The sequence below is a fragment of the Elephas maximus genome, chromosome 10 (genome assembly GCF_024166365.1).
Source record: "Elephas maximus indicus isolate mEleMax1 chromosome 10, mEleMax1 primary haplotype, whole genome shotgun sequence".
Taxonomy (NCBI): domain Eukaryota; kingdom Metazoa; phylum Chordata; class Mammalia; order Proboscidea; family Elephantidae; genus Elephas; species Elephas maximus.
This window is the reverse complement of record NC_064828.1, coordinates 113,563,452-113,586,302: the sequence shown is the minus strand read 5'-3', so window position 1 is coordinate 113,586,302 and position 22,851 is coordinate 113,563,452. Positions and strand designations below refer to the sequence as shown.

General features: G+C 47.3%; 1 protein-coding gene across 3 annotated transcripts in view; it reads left to right on the top strand.

Moving 5' to 3' along the window:
- The window catches only part of EML1 (EMAP like 1), a 216,549-nt gene that overhangs the window by 56,392 nt on the left and 137,306 nt on the right, over positions 1–22,851 (top strand). The window contains exon 1 of one of the 3 annotated variants that reach the window (XM_049897361.1): positions 7,164–7,347. The exons of 1 other annotated variant lie outside the window; for it this stretch is intronic. In XM_049897361.1, coding sequence (XP_049753318.1) covers positions 7,281–7,347 — 67 coding nt within the window. In that variant the 5' untranslated portion in view covers positions 7,164–7,280. Of the gene's footprint in view, positions 1–7,163; positions 7,348–22,851 lie in introns of those variants that run through there. One more of the 3 variants, XM_049897363.1, reaches the window with a different exon arrangement.

The following is a 22,851-nucleotide window of genomic DNA, read 5'->3' as shown; positions in this document are numbered from 1 at the left end:
TCAATACAAACTTCAGTTGCATCAATAGAATTATAATATCTAAGTTACTAAAGGAAATGCCACCTAGTGCTGGTCAGAGTCCTCTGGGATTATTGTATCCAGTCTGGGTACTAAGATTCAGAAGAAAAGAACCTAGCTGGGTGGGGCATCTATGCAGACAAAGAGGGAATGGAGAACTTTATCCTGGAGAAGATGATAAAGCATTTGAAAGTCTGTCATGTGCGGTGAGCAACTGATTTCTTCCAGAATGTTCTTTCACTTATTCGCTCACTCACGCACTCAGTATTCACTTACCGCCAGTTATGCCAATACTGTGTCAAGCATGATGGTATCAGAGACATATATACAGGTAGTCCTCGACTTAACGACAAGGTTCCGTTCCAACGACTCCATCTTAAGTCGGTTCTGATGGAAGCTGAATATCTCTTTTTCAAATTTTCATAATTATTACCTTTTATTATCAGTATCTTTATAAATCTGATCTTTATTTGTCTTTGGGGGTTGGAAACATTACATATAAACTTACAGGTATATTTTAATACATTAAAAAAACCTACCCACTGCCGTCGAGTCGATTCCAACTCATAGCGACCCTATAGGACAGAGTAGAACTGCCCCATAGGGTGTCCAAGGAGTGGCTGGTGGATTTGAACTGCCAACCATACACACAGACATAAAAAAATACACAAATCATAAAAATTTACTTCCGCGATGAAAAAGAGTTGGACCACGTTGGCATTTTGTCAGTTCCGGTAATAACTCCACTGAGGAAGGTTCTGGGTCACCTGAATTATTCCAGGGCATGAGGATGGTGCTCCTAGTCAGAAAATTAGTGAGAGTCGTCTGTTTGGTCCTTTCCTTTTTTTCTTCATATATTTTATGGCAACATTTCACTACTTCCCGAATCTGCCTATCAACTTTAGCAAAAAGTGCAGCTTGTCATAACTCAAATATGTCATAAATCAGAGACTGCCTGCGATCTCTTGAGGAAGAGACACACACACACACACACACAAGTTTCTACAAGGTGAGGCGGCTTGTCGTACAGGATATGGTGACATACCTGCAGACGGGGTGGGCTGGCAGAGGAGGAAAGGATTGCTTGTGACTTCAGAGCTAGATGACCAAAGACAGGGTAGCTTCCATGCTGGCCGGGAGGGAAGACGGGCCCTCAGGACTGGTGAACGCATGCCCGAGGCCAAAGTGTTCAAATGTATGGCATGTCTGAGAGCTGTGAGCAAGAGTTTGAAGCAGTGTGGTATGACAGGCACTTGTTGGATGCCCAAGACGGTAGCATCTGTGGCATACAAGTGGAGAGACTTAAAGTCCATACCAAGATGTTTGGACTTAACACAGTAGATACCAGAGAACAAAATATCAGTTAAACCTCCCTTTGGAGTCTGGGTGGCGCAAGCAGTTTGCAATTGGCTGGTAACCAAAAGGTTGGCTGTTCGAACCCACCCAGCTGCTCTTCCAAAGAAAGACTGGGAGATCTGCTTCGGTAAGGATGGCTGTTGTTGTGCACCGTTGTTCCAGCCAAGAAAATCCTATGGAGCAGTTCTCTCTATGGTGCAGTGAATTACTTAATGTGGCCGTTCTAGCCATAGTCTTTGTAACTCCCACCCAATGACTGGGTGGGACTATGTAAATGAGGTGCATGGAGCCCTAGCGAGGGGATTGGTCTGTTTTGCCCTCCTGCTAGGCTTAAATGGAGAGAGAGAGAGAGTAGGAGCTGTAACAGGGTAGAGAGGGACAGCTGTGATGCTGGAGATTGTGAGAAGTGGCAGAGAACAGCGGCAGCAGAACCAGGGGACCGGTAGGACGTGGTGTGGTGGGCTTCCGGGCCCATGGAGAGAGAAAGCTGAGCGCCTTTGAATAGGAGGCTTACTGGCGGAGCGGGGTGCCTCTCGGCACTTATCAGCAGAACTAAAAGAGCTTTATAACGCTTGCCTGAGCAGGGCAGAGGCCCGGGAGAGGGGCTGAAGGGCCAAGGGCCAGGGAGAAACCTGCCTGTGGCCATGTCTGAGAAGAGGCTGTCTTGATTGCAAGAGCTGTACCCTGAGCGTTCCTGAACCTGAATTGTAACCGTTCACTTCCCTAATAAACCCATAATCTTGAATATTGTCTGTGAGTCCTATGTGGCCATTGTAATGAATTATCAACCTGCAGAGAAGTAGAGAGTGCCGAGGGAGGGACAGATGGCGTCCAAATTGGTAAAAAGGGCTGAGAGAAGGCATGTCTGACCTCCGCCTCATAGGAATCAGCCTTGGTCTGTTGATCTTGATTCTCCTTCCCCCTTGTGAAGTTAGAGGAGGTCAGACACCTCCACCACGCCATTTTTACACCTCTGTAACACACGGGGTTGCCATGAGTCGGGGGCCAACTGGACAGCAGCTAACTACAACAAGAAGCCCTCATTAACTCTAGAGTAATGAAACCAGGAAAACCAGGACACAGGCTGTTACAACTCCAAACAGACAGAAGCCTGAACCAGGATAATAAGGAGATTAAATTGACCTACCAAACAAGGATCAAGCAGGGACATTGAGGGGAGAGAGGGGGCGATTTGGGATAAAAATAAACAATCTTTTTAATGATTTGAGTCCTTCTGCTTCGAAATGAGCTAAGCAATCATTTATCAGGGACATTGTGGAAAAGATCACTGCATTGGCAGGCAAGTTGGAGACCATGTTTAATGTTCTTTATTGATGCTAAGAACCTGTGATTATCTCTCATTTTATAGAGAATAATCTGAAATTCTCCCTCTGTCTGTTTCCTAGCACTTTCACCATTTGCCTTCATTCGTTCATTTCTATGATTATTTGTCTCACACCTAGTGCTTCTCAGACTTTGACTGTGGCCTACAGGGAGAAATACATTCCACATCTCAATGTGGCACACTCATAAAGACCCAGGTTTCCAGTAAAAATACTTGTTCTTACGATGTTTAACTCACTGTAATTATCTTTTCTTCCACTTCATTTTAAAGTGCCGATTGTGACCCTTGAAACTGATTTTACCCACCACCAATGAACCATCCTGGGTAGCACAAATGATTGAGCACTGGGCTACTAACTGAAAGGTTGGTGGTTCAAACTGACCCAGAAGTGCCACAGAAGAAAGGCCTGGCAACCTGCTTCCGTAAGGTCACAGCCATGAAAACCCTATGGAGTGCAGTTCTATTCTGAAACACATGGGGTCGCCATGAGTTGGAATCCCCTTGATGGCCACAGTTTTTTATGTTTTAAATGAGCCATCACCTGCAGTCTGGAAATCACTGCGTTCTGTGGGCTGGATTCCCAGCCTCCAGCCCAGGGCCTGGCACTCTGGAGCTATTTTTGGAGAATTGTTGAATTAAACAACAGATGCATGAGGCCTCACGTTTCTGGTTAGTTTTTATTACTTCTCTTTGAATAAAGGCTACAGAGCTCCTTTTTTCCTTCTGTTTTTCTATGTTGTACAAACGCTACTATTAATGCCACTGAAGGCTGTGGTTACAACGTCCTAAAGAGGGCACATCAGTTATTACAATGACAACAGTTTTTTGGACCCAGGCCATAAGTAATCTAAAAATGGCATGAGATAACAGCCTGTTAAGATGTTTGGGCAGCGAAAGCACACATTATTCATTAAGTTTTCAGAGATTTTTCTTGAGCTTTCTCCATAGATATTTTTTAATGCTGTGTTGATTGTATCTAATTGACTTCAGGTGCCCATCCTTGTAATGATGCTAAATTTTGCTTTTTTTTTTTCCCTCGGGGTAAGATTTTTACCCTTGTGGAAAAAACATAGTGGTTTCATACTCTAGGTTAAGGGTATAAAAATGATCTTTATCATTTCAAAAGCAAATAGACTGAGTTCTGAATTGTGTTTTTGTCATTTGTCTCCAGTAGAAGTAACAAGTCTCCTAAGAAAATCTCCAGCCCAGTTTTACAGCCAAACTTTTAGACATATTTCTCCTCTCCCATTTTGGAATCTTCTTTATTCCCTAACCTTTCTTAGTTGGGGCCACCAAATATCATATCTTTAACATTACAAATTAGGAATATTAACGTTCTTAAAGAGAACCTTCTTTTCACAATTTGTTTATGATTATCACATCCTTTCCAAGTTCAAGGATGCCGCACATCAGTTTTTTACACCAATTGGCCAACAGATCCTAAATTATGAAGCTGCAAAGCGGAATAGAGAAAGCACGAAGACCGGAATTGTTAGTTGCCACTGAGTCTGCTCCAACTCATGGTGACCCCACGTAGAATAGAACAAAATGTTACCCGGTCCTGGGCCATCTTCATTTTTGTTGATATGCTGGAGTCCGTTGTTGTGGCCACTGTCTATTTTGAGTACCTTCCAGCTAAGGGGGCTCATCTTCCAGCGCTGTATCAAACAGTTATTGTCTATTGTGATCCACAGAGTTTTCACTGGGTAATTTTTGGAAGTAGATTGCCAGGCCCTTCTTCCTAGTCAGTTTTAGTCTGGAAGCTCTGCTGCAACCTGTCCACCATAGGTGACCCTGCTGGTATCTGAAATACCGATGGCATGGCTTCTAACATCATAGCAACATGCAAGCCACCACAGTATGACAGACTGACAGATGGGTAATGGAAAGATTGGAATAAAGGGGGTAAAGAGGGAGAGATAGGAAAACAGAGAAAGGCAGAGAAAATTGTCCACCTGGGTTTGGGTGTGTTAAGTCCCACCCTTGATGGTCCCTTGTCCATAGCACCTGGCTCTCAACTTGGAGATGCAAAGATGCACCTGTACTGGGCAGGGGAGCTCTTTACCTGACCCTCCTGCCACCTCTGCCCTGTCTTTGGCCCCATTTCCTTTTCCTGCCAAATGGACCCTCCCTTTGATGTCCAGCAACCCAGCTTCCAACTCACCGCCTTGCCAAGAGGCCAAGGTCACTTGGGAGCCCTCTGCCACCACGTGGAAGGGCCTTTCTCAGCCTTGTCCACCTCAGCCACTTCTGCAGAGGATCTCGTGATTTCTCCCACTGCCTTGAAGCGCTCGTGCCCTTGGCTTCTGAGATACCTTCTGCAGATTTCTCTGCCTCTGTGGCTGCTCCTTCAGAATTCTCTCTCCAAGGCTCTGCCCCGCTCCTCTGTCTTTCCATTGTCTTCTTTTGAGAGTTCAGGTACCACCTCTTTACTGACAGCTTCCACAGCTCTCCAGTTGCTACAGGGCGTTTCTAACTGGATGCTTTGCACCCAGCCACATGGTCCTAAGGACAGTTTTCCTCTTACTGTCCGAGCCCCAGTGCCTTGTTTCTGGAGCATTGCAGACAGACCTAGTCTGCTCCAGACCCTGGCCCCTGCAGGCCAGGTCACACCCAGATTCAGCTCCGGCGTGAAAGCTCCAGTGTGAAAACCTCTGTGGGTCCCTCCATCTCCTGCCAGGTCTGGTTCAGACTCCTTGCAGGCTGTCCGGGCCTCTCGTACCCAGCCCTTGTCTCAGCCCATCCCTAGTTCTTGTCTGCAATGTGATCCGCCAACTCACATCAGGCTGGCTCTCTTGGCCTGTCCAGAGGCCCTGTTCCTCCTTTCTTCCACTGATCACTAACAGTGTCCTTCCTGCTGTCCTGCTCCAAGCCAACAGCACCTGTGGCCCTTCGGCCTCCACCCACAATGTTCTCCTTCCCTTCTTCTTCCCACGAACAATCCCTCTTTCTGTGCTCAGTGTCCCTGCCTAGGACAGGAATCGGGTCTTAGACCTCTCCCCTCTGCCCACAGCATCTAACTGCAGTCCTTGCTAACCCATACACTAAAGATGCCACAGGAAAAGTGACAGAGTCCTGGGCCCTGACCTGCCATCCACTGATGTCAAAGCTGTCCTAGGAAGACAGGCTTCCATCTCCTCTGTACCCCAGGGAGGCCCACGAATTTCCCTCAGAGTAACTTTTTATTCAGTTCTTCTTTCACCCACTTGTGTTCAACCTATACAAGCTCATACCAATTTGAAACCTTTCGGACTTTTACATGTAATTGAATCATGGCTATCGTGCAACAACGAACACAGATGTTATGCAGCCGTCTTCTTGACGGAGCCTGTGCCTGGGTTAGATCACCCTATTCATATAAAAAAAAATATTATATATGTTTATGTACGTTGCTTCCTCACCTGTTACCGCCATCTTTACTTCAGAGCGTGGGTAGGGAAGCTCAAATGATGGATCTAGTATTTGTATGTGTGGGTGTGTTTCTCTTCCTCTCCTATTTGTCCTAACTCTTTGCCTCTTTCTGGGATAGAACAAACAGATTTCCTGAGGTCATGCAGGGATCAAGTGAACAAGCCTGCAGTGCGACAAAGTTGCGTCCGAGGGGCTGGTCTTCCGGGGAAAGAAGAGCGTGTATGTTTTAACTTGGAGGGCTTCCACCGTGCTTTTAACCGCGGCAGTTTCCAGCCCCATATTAGGGTGGCCTCTTTGGAAGTAGGAAGCAGCATCTTTTTGGGCGTGTAAGCAATAGTTGACGCGAGTTACAAACCCGGAGGCAAGGCCCTGCTGCAGCGGAAAAACAAGTGGAAAGAGGGGCGCGCCTCGGGGGACGCGGCCAAAAGTGGAGCTGCTCGGAGGTGGAAAGAGCTGAAAAGGCTCCCCAGCTGCCCATGTTTGGTTCTGGAGCTGCCGGCGGGCCGGGTCTGGCTCCGGGGAGGGGTCACCCCAGGCCGTCCCCAGGGCCAGGGAGGACTTCCCCGCCCGGCCCATGCTGCTGGCGGCCGGGGGTCACCGCCGAGGCCCCCGCCCCGCCCTGCCGACGGGCTGCGCCCCCTGGGCGAGGACCTGGCGCCCCTCCGCGTGGCTGCGGCTCTCCCGGCCTCTCCCTTTGTCCCCGCGCCCGCCCCCGGCCCTCGCTCGGCGGAGGAAGGCGGCCGGGGGGACCGAGGGGGGCGCTGCGGCCGAGGCTCCCCAGCACCTCGCCCTCCCCTCAGGGCGCAGAGGGCGGCCGAGGGGGCGGAGAGGGAGGCCGGCCCCGGGGGGGCGGAGAGGGAGGCCGGCCCCGGCCCCGCCCCGCCACGTCCCGCCTCCCGCTCGGCCCTTCCGCCGCCGCGGCGCCCCCTGGCGGGTGGCCCGGCGCTCGGTGCGCGGCCCGGGGAGCGCGCGGCGGCGGCGGCGGCGGCGGCGGCGGCGGCGGGCCCGGGGTTGCCATGGTGACCGGCAGCAGCCGCCGCCACAGCAGGGCCGGCCCCAGCGCCAGCGCCGGCCGCGGCCCGGGCTCAGTGTGTGGGTGAGCGGCGGCGGCGCGGCCGGGGAGCGGAGCGGGCTGGCCGGCGGCCTCAGCATGGAGGACGGCTTCTCGAGCTACAGCAGCCTCTATGACACGTCCTCGCTGCTGCAGTTCTGCAACGGTGAGGGCGCCGCGCCGGAGGCCGCGGGCGGGCGGGCGGGCGGCGGGGCCGGGCCGGCGCGAGGGCCGAGGCTCGGCGCCGCGGGCGAGGCCGCGCGAAGTTGCTGCTGAGGGGCGCGCGGTTCCCGCCGCCGGCGGCGCATTGTGCTGGGGCCGCGGGGCCGCGCCTCACCCCGGCCGGAGCGCAGCGCGGGGCCCGGGCGGACCCCGGGGGGACCCCGGGCAGACCCCGCTCCCCTCCGGGCTGACCCCGGGCGCACCCCGGACGGACCCCGCTCCCCTCCGGGCTGACCCCGCTCCCCTCCGGGCGGACCCCGGGCGCACCCCGGGCGCACCCCGCGCCCCTCCGGGCGGACCCCGGGCGCACCCCGCTCCCCTCCGAGCGCACCCCGCTCCCCTCCGAGCGCACCCCGCTCCCCTCCGGGCGCACCCCGCTCCCCTCCGGGCGCACCCCGCTCCTCTCCGGGCGGACCCCGCGGACCCCGGGCGCGCGGCGGGAGCCCAGGGCGGCGCACAGGCTCGGCAGCTTCGGGGTCCCCGGAACGTGTTGCGTTTTTGCTCGCAAACTCGCATCTGTTTGGGAATGACTGGCCAGAAAACTCGGGACACGAATCAATAACAAAACACTGCTGCGAGGATGCACGCAGGGTTTGTTGCACAGGGACCCCCGGAAGCCAGTCTGTTCTACTTTAATGAAATTAGCCCAGTTAAATGCAACCTAGAGCTTTTAGAACGGAAAGGTAAAGTGGACCGGGCTGAAAAGTGTTCCGTCTTATTTTTTTTTTTTACGGGATGATAGATTTTTCTGCCTTTTTTTTTTTTTTTTTAACAGGAAGGAAACATTCATAAATACTGATATGGCATATTCTCAAAAATATAAAGTCCTACATACTTGAAAGATTTTAGGGTCCCTAGCCGGGTTGGAAAAGATTTTCACAGAACACTGCATATTTTATCAGAGCAAGATGTCAGATAATTCATGTAGGAAAGTTAAGCACACATTTTATATCTTGGATTTATTGCTTCATCAAAGGGCCCCAAAAGTTTGTTAAAGGTAAAAAAAAAAAAAAAGTAATTTATAGAATTTGCCTGAGCTGCAGTCAAGAGTAATTTTGAATTCTAGACACTTCGGCAATTGGAGCAATTTATTTTGCATTGGGATTTAGGAGCAAGTGTTATTCAAAACTGTTTGCAAATAGGAGGTATTAGCTGTAACCGTAGGGAGTAAAGAATGTGTTGATCCATCTTGTCTCTATAGTGATCTTTTTATCTCTGTGAAATCTGTCTTTTTCATGGCAGAGTTCCTATATACTGTGGTAACTTGCAGCTTGTAAATTTCTGATGAACAACGTGTGGGCCTTCATTAACTTAGTAATGACTCCTTCCGGGGAATGAAAGAAACTTTTTCACTCTCTCCAAATTTAACTGCAGTTTCTGAAAGCAGAGCTCCTGAGAGTTGGAGCCCCAGAAGGTGTGAAAGGTAGGCGGAGGATATTTGACACTCTGCTGTTCACTGGTACGCCTTATAATACAGAGTCATGGGAGCTGCTTCCCTCTCCCTTAGTTTGAATAGATTCCCTCAGTTAAATTTTGAATAGTTCCCATAACTGACTTATAATCAATCATGTTTCAATTGCTACTGTTGATCTAAAAGTTAGGCACAGCCTCCTATTTCAGTTCATGATAAAATTCTCCCTAAGTTAGTTGTGAAAGCGATATAGCTGAAAAATTATATTAAGTGACTCCCAGGCATAAAGGGTTTTTTTAAGAAAATGAATACATGGGCATTAATTGACAGTTTGGCTAAGGATATGAAAATGAGTGTAGATATTTTTATTTGAAGAGTTGTTTTGGAGCCTGGTCATAGAAAAATCACTCCAGAATCAAACAGTAAGATCACTTAAAAACACAAGTAAATTGTAACTGTTGAGTTACTTTTCTCCCAAAGCTCTTAGCTCGGTGCTTATTATTTTTGGGTTGCCTTCTGAATGAAGTTTAAAGCGAGAATAGCCTATGGGGCAGAAATGAATGTTAACTGATGATGTCTTAGGTAACAGATGTTTTGATGTGAAATTATTCATTTTAAGAGGCTTCCATTAAGTGAAAGTATAAATGAATACAATTCAGTTAATTACTATGATGATTCAATTAAAGCATTAGGTCACAGAATCACCATCTCACCAAGAACTAAATTAACCATTTGGATATTTCATTAGCTACGTTGCTTTTTTTTAGTTAGAGATTTACATTACAATGGCAAGACGACATCAGCATGAAATATGAACTCAGGCATTTTCCTGTGATGTGCAAGCTCTGTGGTTTTGATAGTGCTAGGAATGAAAAAAGTCATAATTATATATGAGTTTCAGAAAATAACAATCCATGCTTACCATTTGGATGGCTATTACTGTTTTGTTTTGTTTTTTTATTACTGTTACATTCCATCTGTTGAGATAAAGATATGAGATGGTATAATACATGAGAAGAGAGAAAGAGAAAACTTCGTTCCAATGAATGAAATTTATGTCTTCCTTTTAGACTTTCTTTCTTGCTATCCCTCTGACTTAATTTATAGTGAACACTAAGTGTAAACTGAGGTAGGATCTAGTCTCCTGAGAAGGCTGTCCATTTTCATGTAACTAGAAAGTGGCTGCCTTGGTTAACGAGAAAATTTGTGTGGCGTTTTTTTCTTCCAAGTATTTAAAACTCTGTACACTGAACTAGATGAGGGCAGTGGTGGTTCTGTGGTAAAATTCTCACCTCCCGTGTGGAGACCCAGGTTCGATTCCTGGCCAGTGCACCTCATGCACGGCCACCACCCATCTGTCACTGGAGGCTTTCGTGTTACTATGATGCTGAACAGGTTTCAGCAGAGCTTCCAGACTAAGATGGACTAGGAAGAAAGGCCTGGCAGTCTACTTCTGAAGATTAGCCAATGAAAACCCTATGGGTCACAAGGGCCCGCTCTGCAACCGATTATGGGCATGGCGCAGGACCCGGCAGTGTTTTGTTCCTTTGTGCGTGGGGGTCACCGTGGGTTGGGGGCCGACTCAAAGGCAGCTAATATCAACAACAGCAAAGTAAACTAGAAATCACAAACTTCTTCTAATGCGGTAAGAAAACTGCAGTAGTTGAAAAATGTGTAGTTATCATTTATAAGCCAGCTGAGACTCAGATGTTTTTGTAACTTTATAAAGGCCTCACAGCTAGTAGGGGCTTGGATACAGTCTGAATCTTTTTTTTTTTTTTTTTAATATGTAGCAGCTTTATTGAGATATTACTCACATAGGATAAAATTCAGCCTTTGAAGGTATACAATTAAGTTGCTTTTAGTGTATTCACGGAATTGTGCAAGCCTCGTCACTGTCTACTTTTAGAACATTTTTATCACCCCCAAAAGAAGCTTCAGTGCTCACTAATAGTCATTCCCCGTCCCCCTATCGTCCTGGCCACCACTAGTGTACTTTCTGTCTCTGTAAAAAACCTGTTGCCCTCAAGTCGATTCCGACTCATAGCAACCCTATAGGACAGAGCAGAACTGCCCCATAGGGTTTCCAGGGAGCAGCTGGTGGATTCAAACTGCTGACCTTTTGGTTAGCAGCCGAGCTCTTAACCACTGTGCCACCAGGGCTCCTTCTGTCTCTATAGAGTTCCCTATGTATTCTGGACATTTCATATAAATGGGATCACACAATATGTAGTTTTTTTGTGAGTACCTTCTTTGACTTAAGATAATGTTTTCCAGGGTCACTGAAGGTGTAGCCTGCGTCTGTATTTCATTCCTTTTTATTCTGGAATAATATTGCGTTATATAGATGTGCCACATTTTGTTTATCCGTTCACCAGTTGATGGACGTTTGGGTTGTTTCCACCCTTCGGCTATCATGAGTAATGCTGTTCTGAACATTGGCACACACATTTTTGTGTGGTTGTGTGCTCTCGGTGGTCTTGGTAGGTTCCTAGGAGTGGAATTGCTGGGTCACGTGGTAACTCTGGGTTTCCCATATCAAGGAGGACCCATCCTGGATTTTTTGAAATCTAAATATCAGGCTCTTCTCACTGCACCCTTCGGATTGAAGAATAGGGAGTTAATGAAATGGATGGAAGAGGGAAGGAAGCGGATACAAAGAAGAAACATTTGTTACTTTGTTTCTGTGACTCACTTCAGATAGTTTCATCAGGCAAGGTTTACCAGAATGAGGGCATGCACCTCCTGGTTCAGTTGCCATAGGTTATAAGAATCCCTGCGTTTGAAGGGACCTGACAGATAATCTCATCCCTTGCTTTACCTTTTTAAGCCTTTGAGCTGTTTCTTCAAAGTAAAGCTTACCCAGAAACCCAAAGGGAAAGCAGATAAATGTGGCATTGCCCTAGCTGAACTGGGGAGAGGGCAGCACTCCAACCCCCCCCCCACCCGAGTCAGGCTAACCCCTGAAATCCCTGCTCCGTGGAGGGTGCTGGAAAGGTTGCTCACCCGGTGCTTGAGCAGTTCCAGGAGACTGCAACCTCACCGCTGTCAGGAAACCCACTCTTCCTTTGGACAGTTCAGACCGTCGTTTCCTCTGTGCAGTCAGAATTTGGTCCAAGCCCTGCCCCTTGGATCCAAAAACTTCCGTTGTAAAATCGACTCCGACTCATGGCGACCCCATGTGTGTCAGAGTAGAACTGTGTTCCATGGGATTTTCAATGGCTGATTTTTTGGGAAGTAAATCTTCCAAGGAACCTCTGGGTGGACTCAAACCTCCAACCTTTCAATTAACAGCCAAGCATATTAACCTTTTGCACCGCTCAGGGACTCCTGGGTCCATATAGAATAAATAGGTTAAATATCTTTTCCATGTACATTTTTGAAGATATTAAGGATGGCTCTCTCTCAGGTCTTCTTCCAGTTAAACACAATCATTTTTGAAGATATTAAGGATGGCTCTCTCTCAGGTCTTCTTCCAGTTAAACACAATCATTAAAAAAAAAAAAAATCCTCGTAAGATACAGTTTCGGACCCTTAATCATCCTGGTTTCCCTCATCTACCCCGTTCCCTTTTGTCTCCATCCCTTTTTAAAGGTATTGTAACTTGAGGTAGTATTCCAGGCATGGCTTGTAAATGGCAGGATCCTCCGCTTCCCTTATTCTAAAGTTCTGCTTCTAATAATGCTGCTTAAGATCGTATTGGAAACCCTGGTGGCATAGTGGTTGAGTGCTACGGCTGCCAACCAAAAGGTCAGCAGTTCGAATCCACCAGGCGCTCCTTGGAAACTATGGGGCAGTTCTGCTCTGTCCTGTGGGGTCTCTGTGAGTCAGAATCGACTTGAAGGCAACAGGTTTTTTTTTTTTTTTTTTTAAAGATCATATGTATTTTGCTTGTCACATCGTATTGTTGCCTCTTATTGATGTTCACCTAAAATCTTGTCTGTTTTACATGTACTATAAGGCCCTTTCTTCTCTTCTAGTTTTTTTTTTGCTGTTGTTGGAGGGGGGGAGAGGCAGCAAATGCAATGCCTTAGGATACACGTTTATTGAACTTCGTTGCATTGGATTCAGCTTGTCTTTTCAGCCCTTAAGTTCTCTCTCTCGTCACATGGAGTCCCTGTGGTCTAAGATCAAGGTTTCTATGCTGCTCTTTATTTGCCCGGGGAGGGTGAGCTTCTCCCAACAGACCTCAGCGTCAGAGCCCTCATGGGTTATAGTACACCTGCAATCTGTGTTATGAAGCTGTAAATCATCTCAGCGTTCATGTAAGATATTTCAGCATTACAGTGAGATGGACGTGGTCCTTTTCAACCACGCTATGATTCTGGCTAATCGGCTTTTCCCCACCTTGCCTTGGCAGGTGTCATGAGAGGCCTTATTAAATCCCTCTTACAGCCTGTACCTAGGAGCCCTGCACACACAGCGGTTAAGCGCTTGGCTGCTGACCAAAAGGTTGGTGGTTCAAACTCAGCCAGTGGCTCGCAGAAGAAAGACCTGGGAATCTACTGGCATAGAAGTTACAGCCCAGGAAACCCTGTGGGGCAGTTCTGTCCTGTCACTTGGGAAACCGTGTGGAGCAGGTCTCCTCTGTCACATGCCGTTGCTGTGACGGAAGTGGACTCGGGGCACCCACGGGAACAACAGCAGCTTCTCCATCGTGTATCTCCCATCCCTGGTCTAGCTGAGGTGCCTCTTCTGCAGGTGCTGCTTGTTAACGACACGGCAGGCCGAGTCCCGCCGTCGGCTTCTCCTGGCCACCTTTTGAAATAGATTGTAATAATCCTTCAAGATACTGCAGCTTATTTTTTCAAGTTTTGAAATGGAAATTTATTTTAATTTCCAAGCATTTGTATCTTGGGAATTACAAATAGTTCATTCGATCATTTTAAACATCCTTTGAAGGCTCTGATATTGACACCTTTCTCTTAGATTTGAGTATGATGGAATTTCCAAGTTGACAAGTAGCTGGATTTAAAACAGGATCAAGGACCTTGACAAGGCGAAGTGTTTTCAGACGGCTTTTGCTTTCTCATGTGGTGACAGAGTGCCCACTTAGGCTTCCCGTGCTCGCCAAATCAGAAGAAAAGGCTTTCGTGGCAAAGTTTTTGACCTAGGGGAGTGCGAAGCGGGCGCCGGTGCTAAGTGAGCGTTCCTAATTGGTGCACTCAGCGCTCTGCCAGTGAGGAATTTGTTTTATAGCCAAACCACAAGCATTTATGACATTATAAACAAACCCAAGCATTTCGGTGGAAAATTCACAAAACTGTGTTTTAAAAGTAACCATCAGTTGGTTGTTGTTAATTTCTGTGATGGTATAATTTTTTCTGTATTCTCTTAAAAAATAAACATTTTAGTGAGGTGGGGGAATGGATAGGAACATTATGCTTGTTGTGTAGGGGCAAATTTAACCAGTAGGTTTGGATGGTGCAAGAGGGCAAGAGCTCAGTGCCTAGGACCTGCCACAGTGGGGTGTAGGGAGAGGCTGCCCCACCCGCGGGGCTTTGCTCTCAGAGGCAGGGAGAACGGAAGCCGGCAGCTCCCAGGGGTGGCCGCCAGCTGCTGTCTCCTGGGGGGTGTGCTCACTGCAGTGCTGTGTCCCTCATTCTGTGCGTCCTCTGTGGGGACGGCGCCGTCATTCTGGACTGCAGCTTATCCCCACAAAGAACTTTTCAGGGACAGCGGACAGCACACAGTTCAAGCTAACAAAGGCAGAAATGGTTAGGCAAATATTCACCGAGGGGCCTTGAAATCCACTTGACAGGTTGGACCCGTTTTTATTGCATGCCTACAATGTGCTGAGGACCATTAAAATGTTTACAACGTGGTCTTCCCTATTAGATTTCCCTAAGGACCATCTTAGATGCCTCTCTGCCCCACCCTCACTTCTGATTGGCTCAGTATCTGACCCAAAGTCAACCCAAATATCAGATACTCAATCTCTTCTGCCTTAGCGAAGACCCCGTCAGTTCTTACCTGATTTTTGTTTTTAGCAGCAGCCCCCCCACTAGTCCTCTTCCCCTAGTCTCGGTCCCCTTCAGCTCATTCTTTTGCATTTGACAAGCATGTGAGTCCCTGCCAAGCATGTGAGTCCCTGCCGTGTTCACTGTGACCTGTGCTGGGGCCTCCAGCAGTACACAAGGGGGCCTGGGCCTGGCCCTCAGGAAGCGTCCATGCTCATCGGGAGCTAGACAGCGTTATTGTCACAGCCGGTTATTTAATGACAGCAGTGGTGAAAAGCGTAAGGGCCAGTGGTAGAGTGTGAAGGCCCTGGGGCTGGGGGGCGGGGTGGGCATCAGGGAGGGCTTCCTAAGGGAAGCATATGTGAGGTTGGAGTCCCTGGGTGGTGCGAACATTGAAAGGTTGGAGGTTTGAGTCCACCTAGAGGTACCTAGAAGAAAGGCCTGGCGACCTACTTCTGAAGTCCCTGTGGAGCATGGTTCCGCTTTGACACACATGGGTCACCATGAGTTAGAATCGACTTGACGGCAACTGGGAAAAAAAGTGACGTCATCTCTAAAAGGAGTTAAGTCCACACACTGAAAGGGGGTGGGGTGAGGGTGAGAGAAGGGGGTCCTGGGCAGAGGAAAGTGCTTAGGAAGCTGGGAGGTGCCAATAGTCTGTGCTTGATTACTAACCTAAAGGTCGGTGGTTCGAACCCACCCAGCAGCACCATGGAAGAAAGACCTGGAGATCTGTTCCTGTAAAGATTACAGCCAAGGAAACCCTGCGGGGCAATTCTATCCTGTAACACACGGGGCCACTATGAATGGGAATTGACTCCACGGCAACAGGCTTGGTTTTTTTTGAGACAGGGAAGAACCCTTCAGAAACTGAAAAAAAGCCACGAGATGAAAGAAGAATGAGCAGAGTGGCTTGAAGTGAGGTGGGAGGGCCATGGGAGGCTTTTCAGCTCTGGTAAGGAGTTGGTCTTGCTCCCAGGAGCAGAGGGAAGGCAGGGAAGAATTTCCAAGCCAGGGAGTGAGGTGGTCTGATTTTCAGAGTCAAAGGTCACTCTCCCTGCAGGTGGAGGGTAGATCAGCAGAGCAGGTGAGGTGAGAGCAGGCAGGTGCGGCTGGTACCTTGGCACAGGGAGCCGGTGGTGATTTACATAGAAGGGAAGCTGGTTTGGGAAGTACTTATATCAATGGGACTTGAGTTACTAGGAATGGAGAGGGGGGAGTCAGGGTGACGCCCAGCCTCTGTCTCATCCTTGTGCAGAGACGGAAGGGCAGGTGGGGCAGGTGATGGCCCCAGTTTGGGCTTGTGGAGTGTGGGGGACTGAAGGGCCTATCAGCTGAGATGCTGAGCCGGCTGTTGGATCAAGGGTCAGGAGATGTCCAGACTAGAGATGAAGAATCTGAGAGCATCAGTATAGTCATTGAACCCATGGACATGGGCGAGCTGACCTAAGGAGAGATTGTGCTTGCAGGAGGAAGATTCACTGAAAGAGACTTGGTCATAACAGCCTTCTGCCTCAGAGCCTGTAGGGCCCTTCAGGGGGTGGCTCTTCCTTCTGGGGAGCTGCCTGTCATGTCCACTCCATGCTGCTTCAGGATCACCCACCTGTCACCATCCCTGGCTCCCAGTGTGGTGAGGGGCCTTCCTCAGTGGCCACACCTGAAATAGTATAGTACTGTGTTGTAGTGGTCATCCCAGGGGCCGTCCCTGAAGCTTATGGCCAGGGCAGAGCCTGGGGCAGTCATGCCTGTCATCTGTTCCCTGGCAGGCCCAGCACGTGATAGGTTTCCTGTTGGATACTGGGTGAATGAAAGCAGAGGCTGTCCTGTTCACCCCCACAACCACGCACACCTGCTTTCACACTCGCCCAGCGCAGTGCCTCCCGTGTAACAGGAGTGCCCTACATAGTGTTAGAGAGGCAAAGCACTGCTGGCAGTGCGTCCCCGTGTGCTTGGGATGATGTATATGCTGTGTAGTTATATGTTATGTGTCACATGTGTGCATTGCATGTATGCATGTGTGCGTATATGTACATACACATACATATGACATTTCACTCCTCCTCTCACCAAAGAAAGGAGCTGCTCGGCTGCTAACCAAAAGGTTGGCGGTTCAAACCCACCAGCCACTCCACGGGAGAAAGATGTGGCAATCTGTGTCTGAAAGATTTACTGCCTTGGAAACCCTGTGGGGCAGTTATACTGCATAGGGTCGCTATGAGTTGGAATCGACTCGACGGCAGTGGGTTTAGTTCTCACCAAAGGACGGTAGACGCAGGCACTGGGTAGGGAGGGCATGCCAGGTGTGGGGACATCATTGGTAAAACTGAGATGCATGTGGGATGGCAAGGAGCCCGGCCTGACAGGGAGTCAGAACTCATGTGCACAAACACTCCAGAAGGCTCCTAGCTGGGCACTGCTTCGCTTGAATCCCTACGGGAAACATTTGCAGTAAGCATTTCGTGGTTTAGCAGGCTTCAGGCAAATTATTTTCAGCCAGAATAATTGGTACAATGAAATAGTTCTTGGCAAAACCAGCATTTTTGATGTGAAAACTCTCTGACTATTAAAAAAAACCAAAAACCAAACCAGTTGCCATCGAGTCTATTCCAACTCATAGCGACCCTATAGGACAGAGTAGAACTGCCCCATAGGGTTTCCAAGGAGCACCTGGTGGATTCGAACGGTTGACCTTTTGGTTAGCAGCTGTAGCTCTTAACCACTACACCACCAGGGTTCCCCCTGACTATTAAACCAGCCCCCAAAAGTTATTTTGTGCAACTAGAATTTTGCCATCCTTGGAAAAGCACGCTCCAGTTGAGAAACGGTTCAGTGGAGCTGGGACTCTTGTACGATAGCGTTATTATACATTTCAGCTTTAACCCTAGTGACACAAACTGTTGACAGTCCCTAGGGATAGAGCTTGGTGATGACTCTTCACCTACTCCCAGTCACACCGTGGCCGCTGCTCTGGGGGGACTCTGCGGGAGATATCACACAAGTCATGATCTGTTAGCCCGTCTTCACCAGTCGGCCCTCTAGAAAGTAGTTAAGGAGCCTGGCCCACACTCCACTGCTCTCGAAGAATAAAATTGGTCTTGGTTTGTCATTTCTTTGCCTTCCTTGAAAATGTCTTTTCATTGAGTTGATAACATTTAATTATATAAAAATACGTGTTCCGATTGCATCTTGCACTTAGTAGTAGGTCTTACACCACAGAGCATGTGCTGCTTGAAGGTGGGGGCCTATCGTGTTCAGCTCTCTCTCCTCTGTGCCAGGCATCTTACGGACAGATGGAGATGCAGGTACAGGCAGTCCTGAACTTACGACGGGCCTCCATCCCCATGATTCTGTCGGAAGTCGGTTCTGATGGAAGTCGAATACCTGATTTTTTTTTTTTAACTTTTCCTTATTATTGCTTTTTATCATCAGTATCTTTATAAATCTGACCTTTACTTGTCTTTGGGGGTTGGAGACATTACCCGTAAACTTACAGATGTATTTTAATACAGATGTACTTAAAAAAATACGCATCATAAAAATTTACTCTGATGAAGAAGAGGAGTTGGGCGACCTTGGCAGCTTGTCGGTTGCGGTAGTAACTCCACTTGTGGAAAGTTCGGGATCGTCGGTTTTGTCCGTGGGAATGGAGATGGTGTTCCCAGTCAGAAAATTAGTGAGAGTTGTCTGTATGGCCCTTTTCTTTTTTCCTTCATGTATTTCATAGTTTAACATCTCACTGCTTCCCGAATCTACCTGTCAGCTTCAGCAAAGCGGTCAGTGTTTGGGTCCAGGTTTTCAAACAACTGAAGCCCCTGATTTAGTTTAGAAAACTACGTCCATACGGCAGTGTTTTGAACAGTAAATCATAAAATTGAACATCTGAGAGCAATAACACCAGCAAATTACGTGCTGCTACATTGTATATGGTACATATTACTAATACGTACCCCCACCCAAAAAAAGGACAGTTGTAAGTACAGTTTGTCGTAACTCAGATACGTTGGAAGTTGGGGACTCACCACATATCAGCTGTTGGTCTTAGTACTTTATGTGTACTCTCTCATTTAATGTTCACAAACACCCCTTTGAGGTAGGTACTGTTATTGCCTCCATTTGGTTGATGAGGAAATGGAGGCCCAAAGAGATGAAGTAACTTGTTCAGGGTGCCCTGGCTGGTACGTTTGAGAGCTGGGATTCGAACCCAAGCATTCTGGCTCCAGTGTCCACAGCAGACTAAGGAGGTACTCAGTAATGTTTGTGAACGAATGAGGGATCAAAAGGGTAGGAGTGATTATGACATGAAAGGCGGTTAGGAGATTTTTTCAGTCTGCCCCTTGCTTCTAAGAGAGGCCACGACACGTTGCTCGAGCAGATCTGCATTCCTTCGCACCTGATTACTGAGGTATCTGAACAGGTTTCACTGTCTTCTCCTATGTTCTTCTCCAAATCACACCACCTCAACACTTTCCACAAAAAATCTCCTTTACTTCTGAATTTCCCAGAGTCCTCACAGAGGCTCCGCAGAGCGTTCAGGACACAGGGCCAGCTCGTTGTGGGCTGCCTCCTGCCCACTTCCCTGACCCATGGGCAGCCTTTCCTCCCAGTGCCCTTGGGTCCAAACCAGCTGGACTTCCGGTAGTTTCTTAATGTGTTTTACATGCCTTCTCACACACTCTGCCCTCTTGCCTTTCCTGGAATGCCTCTTCCCCCATCCTTCTTCACTTAAGTAACCCCTGGTCCTTTAGAACACAGCCCCCATGCCACCGGAAGCGGTCCCCAGCTCTGATCTAATTTCGGTGTAGCTCACTCTGTGCCCAAGGCCCTGCTGCACACTTCGCTACTCCGCAAACCCTGACTTTCCCTCTAGACCACCATGCCTGGGGGACACTGCCTTGGGCTTCTTCAACTCTAGGCCCTCAGGACCTGTTTGTTGAACAGAAAAGTGAGCCTTTTCAGAGTGGAAATATTACGTGGTAATTTCAGTCTGATAATCGCCTGGTTAGAAAGTTTTAACATTCCCTATCAATAGAGTTCTGTTGGGTCGCTATGAGCCGGAACTGACTGATGGCACCTAACAACAATAGCTCTCAGTAACACATTCTGACTGATGTAACTTCGTATCAATGAAACTTCCAGTTTTTCTTTTGCTTTTTTCACTTCCTTTCTGTTAAACAAGTTCTAGTTCTATCAGTTCTTTTTTCAGTGCTCTTGTTCTAATTACTTATTGTCCTGCTTTCTTCAGAACTTTAAAAAAAACAATAGCTTTATTGATGCCACTAAGTTCCACACAAGAAAAAGATGAATTGGAAAATACTGTTATATATGGACCAATAAGCAGCATCATGATAAACTGAGAAAAGATGGAAGTTGTCAAGGATTTCATTTTACTTGGATTCACCATCAACACCCCTGGCAGCTGCAGTTAAGAAATTAAGTGACACATTGCATTGGCCAAATCTGCTGCAAAAGACTTCTTTAAAGTGTTCGAAAGCAAAGGTGTCACCTTGAAGACTAAGTTGACCCAAGCCATGGTGTTTTCATTTGCCTCATTGCATGCGAAAGCTGGACAATGAATAAGGAAGACTGAAGAAGAATCGATGTCTTTGAATTGTGGTATTGGCGAAGAATATTTAATATACCATGGACTGCCAAGAGAAGGAACAAATCTGTCTTGGGGAGAAGTACAACCAGAATGCTCCTTAGAAGCAAGAATGGCGACACTACATCTCACATGCTTATGGACGTGTTATCAGGAGGGATTGGTCCCTGGAGAAGGACATCGTGCTTGATAAAGTAGGTCAGCGAAAAAGAGGAAGACCCACGATGAGATGGACTGGCGCAGTGGCTGCAATGATGGGCTCAAGCATAACAACAATTATGAGGGTGGCACAGTATCGGGCATCGTCTCGTTCTGTTGTACATAAAGTTGCTATGGGTTGGAATTGACTCAACGGCATCTAACAACAACAATAACAATGTTATATATGGAGTCCTGGTGGCACAGTGGTTGAGAGCTTAGCTGATAACCACCAGCCGCTCCTGGAAACCCTATGGGCAGTTCTACTCTGTCCTATATGGTCACTATGAGTCAGAAATGACTTGACGGCAGTGGGTTTGGTTTTGGTTTATGTTACATATAATTTTGCAGCAAAAACTGTATATACGTATATACATACATGTAGTTGTTGCAAAGCCACACACATACACACGCACACGTATAGTAACAAATAGGGGCTACTGATACTGATACTTCTTAGACGTAACCAGTCACCTCACGGAATTAGTTTTCTTGGTTTGAAGACTTAGGGCATGGTCTCGTAGGACGGTTCAGTCAGTTGGCATAGTATAGTTCTTAAAGTTTATATTCTGTCTCCTGGTTTGCTTAGTAGTGTCTGGGATCTTTAAAGCTTACGAGAGGCCATCTAAGATACAACTGTTGGTCTCTGTTCATCTGGAGGAAAAGAGAAAGAAGGAAACCCAAGAATCAGAAGGAACCAGACTGTAGGACTAACTGTCTCCATGAACTAAATGTCTCCATGTCTCCTCTACCTTGAGATCAGAAGAACTAGATGGTGCCCAGCTACCACTACTGAATGTTCTGGTCAGGGACACTATAGATGTATCCTGATATAAAGGAAGAAAAATGTGGACTAGTACTTCAAATTCTCAAAGAATCCAGACTTATCGGACCCAATGAGTTTGGAGGAATCCCTGAGATGACTGCCCTGAGATACTCTTTAAACCTTGAAGTGTGACTATCCCCTGAAGTCACATTTTAACTAAATAGGTTAGCTCAAAAAATAAAAAAGGTCACCCTTGAGTTCTGCACTGTTTTGAAAAAATTATCTATTTGAGACCAAATGGACAACAGTTACTCTAAAAATAGATGAGAAATTTGGGGGCCAGTGAAACAACTAGAATGGAAATAATAAGAATGTCGACTCAATGTGAAGAATGTAACCAGTGTCACTGAGCAATATATGTAGAAATGGTTGAATGGGAGCGTGTTTTGCTGTGTATATTTTCACCAAAAATACAATAAAATATTTTTTAAAAAACTAATAGTTTTAGAGAAAAAAAAAAATAACTACAAAATGAAACAAAAAGCAATAGTTTTATGAAGTTAGAGAATCCCAAACTGAGCAACATGTACCTAAGGGTTCAGACCCCGGTAGAAAGAGTGGGATAATCACCTGTACATTCTAGACTGTCAGAGTGTCTGCTGCCGTGTCACCAGTCACACCCACGTGCATCACAGGCACTGCTCAGCACGTGTAAAGCCTAAGTGTCTTATCTCCGGGATCCCAGTAATAAAAAGTGTGTTCCTTCCCTGAGCCAGAGCCAGTAGGAGGTTAGATGCAAAAAGGGCAGTGTGCAGAAGGTCGGAAAACTGGGCTCAGACTCTAAACTGCCCTTTCCATCACTGCAGGCAACAGAGGCTGCTCTGATAAACAAAGAATAGTGACAAGTGTCTCAGTTCTTTTGGGGAAGGAGGAGGTGGAAAAAATTCAGAGCAATTTATGATGGGGGCATATGTTTGCTAAAGAAATTCCATGACATATGCCTTCTGAACACCAGTAACACGCATCCTCTCTCAGCTAGCTCAGAATCTAAGAAAGGAAACAGCAGATGCAAGGCCCATGATCTAGGCAGGAGCTGGACTGGAATCTTGGATTATCTCAGAGGTTTTTTTTTTTTTTTTTTTAAAGATTGCTGTTGCACATTTGGCACAAGCCGCTGACATACGCGTCTGATTGGAGTGTCTCATTTGCAGAACTGCTTAACTCTTTGGTGACCCAATGATTTTCTGCTATGAATTTTTTGATGATGCTATGTGATTGCGTTAATGGAAGCGTGCTGAAACATTGAGTGTGTCTGAATCTTTGGTAGACCGTATGCATTTTTTTTCTTGCCCCGTCCCACAAGCCTACCCTCAGTGTTCAGAGGTACACATGAAGTACCACTAATTATACCCCAGAGTCCCCACCAGGGTCTATTGGTACATATATGTAACAAATAAAAATTTTCAAAATTTCTGTTTCCCTACCAAAAATTCAGGCACCTCACACAATACCCT